This window comes from Miniopterus schreibersii (genome assembly GCF_964146895.1).
Source record: "Miniopterus schreibersii genome assembly, chromosome: X".
Lineage (NCBI taxonomy): Eukaryota > Metazoa > Chordata > Mammalia > Chiroptera > Miniopteridae > Miniopterus > Miniopterus schreibersii.
In genome coordinates this window covers 99645612-99654381 of record NC_138104.1, presented here as the reverse complement: position 1 = coordinate 99654381, position 8770 = coordinate 99645612, and the positions used below count along the sequence as shown (strand labels likewise).

General features: G+C 39.0%; 1 protein-coding gene across 8 annotated transcripts in view; it reads right to left on the bottom strand.

Moving 5' to 3' along the window:
- Positions 1-781: 781 nt before the first annotated feature.
- The window catches only part of CLTRN (collectrin, amino acid transport regulator), a 32562-nt gene continuing 24573 nt past the window's right edge, over positions 782-8770 (bottom strand). For all 8 annotated transcript variants that reach the window (XM_081125660.1, XM_081125661.1, XM_081125659.1 and 5 more), the window contains 2 exons: positions 6759-6953; positions 782-1587 (listed from right to left, as the gene is read on the bottom strand). In XM_081125660.1, coding sequence (XP_080981786.1) covers positions 1431-1587; positions 6759-6953 — 352 coding nt within the window. In that variant the 3' untranslated portion in view covers positions 782-1430. The remainder of the gene's footprint in view (positions 1588-6758; positions 6954-8770) is intronic.

Sequence of the window (8770 nt, the reverse complement as noted above, 5' to 3'; positions counted from 1 at the left end):
TTGGAGACTTGATTCCAGTTGTTGGCAGAATCCATTTCCTTGTATCTGTAGGACTGAGGACGCCAGCTTCTTGCTGGCTGTTGATCGGAGGCACCTTCAATGCCAACAGGCCACCAGCCATTCCTAGAGGCTGCTCACAGTTTCTTTCATATGGGCTTTCCCAACATGGCCACTTACTTAAGCCATCAAGGAGAGTCTCTAGAACAAGTCTGCTAGCAATACAGACTCAGACATAATATAAAGTAATTGCAGGAGCAATGGCTCATCACCTTTGCTGTATTCTGTTCATAAGAAGCAAGTCACAGGTCCGATCCTCACTCAAGGAGTGCAGATTGCGGGAAGGTGTAAACATCAGGAGGTGGCAGATACCTCAGTCTATCCGCCATGCTTGCCTTCCTCACTCCTTACAGGTATATTTCCTGAGAGCAGGCCTCAATAAACCTCCTGCATGCAACTATCCATCTTAGAGTTGATATCCTGACAGCAATACTGGAGGCAGGGAAGCGAGCTAGAGACTGTTGCTGTAACATCAACTATGGGTGATAGCAGTGGGAGACTGAGCAGCAAACTTTCTTTGTATTAATAAATGTATAATAATTATTATTATAATTTAGAGTGACACATGGCCTATCTGAAAGGAAAACCAATCCTAAAAATTATAAGGTGTCTTCAAGCAAGGATACGTACAACAAAAATAATTCATTTCTAAGTCAGATTAAATATAACTAATAAAAATTACGCTTACTACATTTCACAGTGTGAAAATAAACCTCAGACCACAATCGGTCGCATAATCAAAAAGAAATAATTATCACTTTATTAAATTAGCATAGATTGTATTTTTACAAATTGGAGAAATAGTCAACAAATAGAGCTGCGCTGAGACTGATAGAAAATACATAAGCAACTGTTGGTATGATAACAGGATCAAATTCCACGTCGTTTACCAATACTCCCATTTTTATCCATCCCATTTACAATAATTACTTCTTACTTACTTAGTCATACACAGAGTGATATAAACAATATTCATAATTATTTCCACACCATATCATAGGTATACTCCACTGGAAAAGTATTTTTCCTTAGGTCTTCAGAGTGTAAAATATATTTAGTGGTCTGGCCTTTTTTCTGGGGATGCTTAAATACTGATGGATTTTTAAATCAATAATTACAAACACCATATGACTACACTTAAACACTGTGTTGTCAGGGAAATATTTTAGAATATTTGTAGTAGTCAACAGTGTATGATTCCAATGGTCCTCACAGGTATAACTGATTGTCCTTCACTTTCATGAACATCCAAAATTTCTTGCAAAAGAAGAATGGTGAAACAAAATGTGTAATCAGCCATTGATAATTTGTGGTGCTCAAACAGTTGCACAGAAATCTGTGTTGAGTTTCTGGGGAAGCAAAACAGCAGCCCTTCAGAGAGGCGTGAGCCGCTCATCCTCTGTCATGAAGGTGTCATTAATGTGCCACCCCTTTGTGTCCAGGGGGTCACAGGGGATGCCATTTTCAACTGTGATGGTGTTTTCACACTTATCTTCAGTGTCATCCACTTCAGATGGTTCTTTGTTTTTCCTAAATGCACAGAAAAAGAATGATTGGGATCTTGGAGGAGAAAGCATTCTTTTGCACAAACGGGGAGAGCAGGAAAGAGGAAACTTAGAATGATGAGCAATTGATGCCTGTGAATTTTCAAGTAAGTTTCAAAGATCATAAAGAACTGATGCAGTGCAAAGATGCTATCAAGGTAAGTTTGCATGGGTGATATATTCGTATTGATCAAAATGAGTGCTTACCTGGAATACTAAAATAAACATATATGAACATGTATGTGAATGAATGTTTAAGTATACTTATATGAATGAATGTTTGTATATACACATAAACATTAACACATACAAACTGTGTGAAGGAATATGAGGAAAAAGTATGGTAAATTGGCAAGTTAAACATTTGGCTCTAGGAGATAGGAGCCCAAGGTAGGTCTTGAATGGGATCCATGAAAAGAGAAAAGAGGGGAGGGGAGGGGAGGGGAGGGGAGGGGAGGGGAGGAAGGAAGGGAAGGAAGGGAAGGAAGGAAGGAGGGAGAGAGAGGGAGAGAGGTAGAGAAAGAGAGAGGGGGGAGGAAGGGAGGGAAGAAGGGAGAAAGATGGAAGGGAGGAAAGGAGGGAGGGAAGGAGGAAGGGAGGGAGGAAGGAAGATGGAAGGGAAGAAGGGAGGGAGAGAGGAAGGGAGGGAGGAAGATGGAAGGAAGGAAGGGATGGAATGGAGGGAGGAAGGAAGGGCACATACACGTGATATTTGTTGTATCTCTTGTATTGTTGTTTCTTCAAATGGATGGAGGAAAGTATTCATTATCCTACCTTAGGAATTAGGAGTTAGTATAGATTTTGCCAGGCTTCGCTGATGGTTTATTAGATAATTTCAAATAGCTGGAGTTCATAATGAAAGGTAAAGTAGCATCCAATACTGCAGACCCCACTGTCATCACTTGGAAGTATTGTGTCACTGTATGTGCCACTGTCAAATGTGTCACTACAGTCCCAGTGCTCCAGTTGAAAGTTGAGGGTTATAGTCCCAGAGACCTAGGAAAGGATTGGCTGCTGTGTTTTTCCATTCTCAGAGTGAAGACACTGCACTGGCTATTCCAAGCTCCAGCAATCAACATCAGTGCAGGTTGGGGTGGGCACAGAGTTTCATGTGATGAGAAGGTCCTCCAGCCACATGAAGTCACCTACTAGAGGATTAGAATACTTTGGCCCCTCCTCCTGTTAACAGGAGTATTGTCAATTTCCACATCCTCCAGAAAGCAAAAGCAATTGACATTCTATAACCATCAATCACATCATTCCATTCATAGTATCCAACACTGTTTCAATAACTATGTTTCGAGTACCTACTATGTGTTGGAAGAGACACAGTCCACATCCTAAAGTGAAAAGGGTTCAATAAAAGGTAGAAACTCCAGATTTCACTCATGCTCTCTCCCTCCATGTTTTATGGATTATAAAAGAGAGGAGTGATGTTTCAGCAGGGGTGAAGCCCTGGTAACAAACGTATATTTATAAATTATCATAAAAATGCCTGACTCACACAATTTCCCCCCAAATCACTCCTCATTGGGCTTGGAGTGAATAATAATCTCCATAACAATAGATAGATTTTTAACAGTCCAATTTTTTTTTTTTAATTTATCTTTATTGCTGAAAGTATTACAGATGTCTCCTTTTTTCTCTCATTGATCTCCTCCACCCTGCATCCAGCCCACTCCCAGGCCTTCCCCATACAAATGTCTGTGTCCATGGGTTATGCTTATAAACATATAAGTTCTTTGGTTAATCTCTCCCCACCTTCCCTCTGAGATCCCTCAGTCTGTTCCATGTTTCTATGTCTCTGGATCTATTTTGTTCATCGGTTTATTTTGTTCATTAGATTCCACATATGAGTGAGATCATGTGGTACTTGTCTTTCTCTGACTGGCTTATTTCGCTTAGCATAATACTCTCCAGTTCCCTCCATGCTGTCCCAAAGGATAAGAGATCTTTCTTTTTTACAGTAACAGTCCAATCTTACCCTAAAATTTCTGTACGTTAAGTATGAAAGCCATATTACAAAAATCTTAGTGGATGGAGCAGTCTGAAGTAGGTGGCAATGCAACAGAGTCTTGGAAATAATGGTTAATGGGTTTATTTACCAGTTTCTTCACTTAAGAAAAATGTTTTTATGGAGTTAGAAGAAAAATTACAGAGAGCTGAACCCAGGCAGATCACTGCAAGGAATCTTGCCTCCCCCTCCTCAACCACAAAGGAAAAATAATCCATCAGGCATCACAAATGAATGATGCAAACAGAAGAGGACGTTTCTCGTCTTTAGAAGGATTTCTCAACCAAAAAAAGCTTGAGTGAAATTGCTATGAAAATTTAGCAAACTGAGCTGTGTCAGTGACAAGTTAAATTAGGTACATGTTCTTTTGTAACCTTAGAGTCAGTTGTACAGAGTCTTGGCATTTCTGGGCTTCAAAAATTGCAGTGTCACTAACATGTTGGCTGGTGGACATGATAAGCAGCTCAAAGGTGATCTTACAGTAGTAATATAGCACTTTGTCACGTTTCACAGTGTGCCCTGCAATAAACTGATTCACTGCCTGTGCATTGCTTACTAAGAATAATAAAACTTAACCATCTTTCTGAATCATTCTGATTTGATGTCCTGCCAAACACATGAATTCTTTTTCCTAAAAAATAGAGTGTTAATGACTTCTGCTGTTCCTGCAATGTCAGGTAGTTCAGAAAGAGGGTTAAAAAAGTGACTAAAATACCTGAAACTAGCTCCTGGGAGCCTTGAGAGTGAGTAGTGTCCAGAGAGAAGAGGGGCAAAAGAAGTCTCGAGTGGCCCTCAGAACTAGGGGGTGTTAATGAATACTGTTTGCTCAAGATAAAGTAGTGGTGGCTAAAAGCAGAAAGAGTGCTTGAGTCTTCCTTCAACAAGATAGGGCTGAAAAGCCAAGGCCCCAGAATAGCCAGAAAAACAATAAAGGAAGACAGGTGTGATTTTTAAACACAGAATCAATTATTGGAGAATTGGGACTGTCGTCAAATCAATATGGATGATTCCTGGAGAAAATCGTGTTGCTGGAACAATTTCAGTGGGCATAGAATTGCTGGAACAATTTCAGTGAGATTGGTGGGCTTTGGGATCAAGCCCATCTGGTTTTAAAGAATGGTACCAGTACTTTCTAACTATATGACTGTAGGCAGGTTGCTTTATATCTGCCATGTGATAGCAAGAATAATAATAATTGGTATCTATTACATGGCAGAAACCAGTGCTTTGCATACATCATCTCATTTAATTCCCACTGCAATATTATGAAGACTGTATTAGTATCCCTGTTTTTCAGATGAAGGAGCTCAGGTTCAAATATGTAGAGTAAATTCTCTTTCAGAATGGGACAAGACTGGTGAAAGGAGTGGACCTAGTACTCTATTTAGTCTCTTAGGCTTCACTAAAAACATGTATTTGATTCCTACTGAGTATGTACATTTAAGAACAGCAAAGAAATAAACAATTATTTGCTCTAAAATTTCTGCAACAATTAGGGAGCTAGGTGAAAAATATTCTCACTTTCCATATGTGACCTACGCAAGGTCACTCAGCTAATAAATGGCAGAGCCTGACACTGGAACCCAAAACAAAGAGTATTGATCCAGTGTTCTTTCTACTAAAACACATATCAAATCATTAACATCATCACTATTACCATTATCACATCCCCCTCACTGTTATAACCATCATTGTCAACCTCATCATCTACCATTACCATCGCCATCATCACCATCATCATAAGGCTGGCAAGAGGACTAGACACAGATCTACTACAGATATCATTGTGAAGTATACACAGTTCATCTTGTCTCCCTCAACTAAAGGCTTTGGGGGCAAGTCATATCCTTTCCATGATTGGAGAGGGCTTTCATCACAATTATCAGGGCTCTCCCCACTTCAAACTGCACCCTCTCCTCACTTTGAAGTAATACTTTGCACAAGAGAAACCCACCGTAGATTGTATCAAACTTAAAACACAACAAATCAATTTATCTTCAGAACATTGTCATAATTGTCCTGACTATATTTGCTAATTATTGATGCTCTCCAGGTTTACCAAGAGACTTGTCCATCTGTTTTCCTAGTTTGAACATGAAATGAATTTGTGAAGGCAAAACTGTGACAACAGCCTCACTTCTCCCAGGCAACAGATTATGATGCTACACACCCAATTATTATATTACTGTAGAATCTGCTCAGAAGGCAAGAGATAGCTGATCCCAGCACAAACTTGCTGAAAGGCCAGCAAATGGCCGGATAATAAAATAATAGTAACAGCTAACACTTATTGAGCGCTCACTGTATGCCAGGCACCACTTTAAGCACTTTACTGTATTAACTCTTTTTATCCCATCAAGTTAATTATTTCCAGTCTATCTCGCTGGCTGTCGCTTTAGCAAAGTTACCTACACACAGAGAGAAAAAAATTAACCAACTTGACTCCAGTGCCACAAGCCAGATTCTCCTGAGTTTGATTTCCCTGACTCATTGCCTGTGCTTCCTGATATCCATACAGTTAATGGATTATATATAAGAGTATTAGGTGATAAATACTTGGAATCTAAGTAATTTATTTCCAAAGTCCATTTTTCTAACTCCTATACTAGTGAGAAAATTGGGAAACAAGGAGATGAAGTCCATTCACAAAGGTTACAATCAATAGAAATCATAGAATTATAGCATTTTAGGATTAAAACAAAACTTTAAAATATTAAATGTAGGTATTCAAATATTACAAGAGAATATTTCTTATTATTCTTTAAAAAACCCCAAAACATAACAAACACTGTGCACAGAGAGCATGACTGCAGAATGCTGTCCCCAAGGCATGGTCTCAGCCTTGGGGACTGTTCCAGCTGGCTGAGCCAGCTCAGCCTTGCCTTAGGGCTTTCCTTATGACTCTGGAGCTAGACCAAGGATCAGTTACCCAGACTGCTCTGGGTGCCATAATTAAGTAAGGGACACTGGACTCCAAAAAGCCTCTAAAAACAAAAGCATAAGTGATATTTTGAAAATCGCCAATTTTTTCAGTTTCAGATAGAAGGCATTATCTTCAGCTCAAGGTAAATCTTCTCCTTATGTTTCCAAGTCATAAGCAAATACAAAAACACTCTTTAAATCATTCCCTTTCAATATCTTACCTTCTACGTTGCCGGATTCCTGATAAAACCAATAGTGTAATTGCAACTATGACGACACAAAATACCACACCAAATATAATAATCCACACGGGCACAGATGGCTCAGTGGGTGGTGCAAGAGTGGAAGGGATTTTTAAAAATTCCAGAGTCTGGTCATTCAAAGAGAAGGCGTTGTTGATCCGGTTCCTATTCATTCTAAAATACAATGACAATAAATACAAACAAAACAAGACAGAAAAAACACATTAGGAACAGAAGATACCGACCTACCTCTCCAAGACTATATAACTCTATAAACAGAGCATCCCCGTAAAAGAGACTTCAGGTTGACTAGACAGTTTGATGAAGGCACTCATGCTGTGGGATTCTTTTCATAAGTTGCTGTGCTCACTGCCAAAAGAGGTGCTCTTCTATGCACTACTGCCCTCCATTGTTGCAAAGGTCCTAGAAGTAACCAGAAGTCCTGAACTTTGAGCTCTGCCCACCTTGTTTTATTTCCTGAGAGTTAGCATCTAGATTAAAATGACAGGACTCACTTATATGTGGAATCTAAGGGGGGAAAAAACTGACAAACAAGATAGGACCACAGACATGGAAGCATGAAACAGATCTCAGAGGGAAGGAGGACACGAAGAGATTAACCAAAGAATTTATAAGCATATATGAACAGCCCATGGACAGAGACAATGGACAGGTGGGGGCCTGAGGAGGGGTGGGAGATGGGGGGGGGCAGGAGGGAAATGGGGACATCTATAATACTCTCAACAATAAAATAAATTTTAAAAAAGTTTAAATGACAGGACTCTCAGGTGATTAACATAAATACCAACAGCCTCAAAATATAAAATTATATGTTAAAAAGTGGGTGATGAACATGAGAAGAAAACCAGAAAGAGAAAAGAAAACATGAACCCAGGAGCAGCTGCAAATCTATCAGTTTGATCTTTTCCCCCCTATTAATTCAATATACATTTATGGAAAACTAACTAAGTACCAGCTATTGTACTAGGTGCTGCAGAAATAAAATGAAATAAAAATACTAAGGACCTTACAGTCTAGAAGGATGACAGATCAGCCCCTCTACAATCACAGTGCAATGCAAAATGTTCTATGAAAGAGGCAAATATGGGCATAGTGGGGGAGCACAGCAGAGGGCTACGTACATCATAGTGAGAAGTCAGGGCTGTTTTCCTGAGAAGGCAACTTTTGAGCTGTGTTGTGAAAAACAAGTAGGAGTTCTTCAGAACAGTGTGTAGTGAGCACAGGAATGAAGACGGGGTATAGTATGATTTTCTCAGTAAACTGCAAATAGTTCCATATGACTAAAGTAAATGGTGCTTTAGGAGTCCAAGCCTAGGAAACATAAAGGTAAATGTGCTACTTTTCCTGGGGAAAATCTGCATTTTGGGTGGTGGTAGCAATCAGGGCAAAGACTTATTTGACTGAACTCAAAAAGAGTTAATTTCTATCTGGAATTTGAAAGCTAGATGAGACAATTTCTTGGAGATAGTGTATGGCCTTTACTGAATTCACACTAAACAAGCTGACTTCATTTACCTCTAGACTAGCCCTGAAAAATAGAAATATAATGTGTCTCATGTGTGACTTAAAATTTTCTAGGAGCTGCATTTTTTAAAAAAAAGTAAAAATAAACAAGTGAAATTAATTTTAATAATATATCTTGCCCAATATGTCTAAGAAAATATAATTTCAACATACAATCAATATTGACTTGGTTCACGTTTTATTTTGTACGAAGTATTTGAAATTCAGTGTGTTCTTTACACTTATAGTATATCTAATCTTGGAATGGCTACATTTCAAGTGCTCAATAGTCACATATGGTAACTACTGTACTGAACAGCACGGGTATTGAACTTGACAGTAATGGCTTGAGAATCTCTGCAGATTGCACGAAGCTATCAGGAAAGACCTCCTTTAGTAAATAAAAACCTATGTTGAGGCATGAGTGTTTATGAATATAAAGAAAAATCCCAACCAAATCATCTACA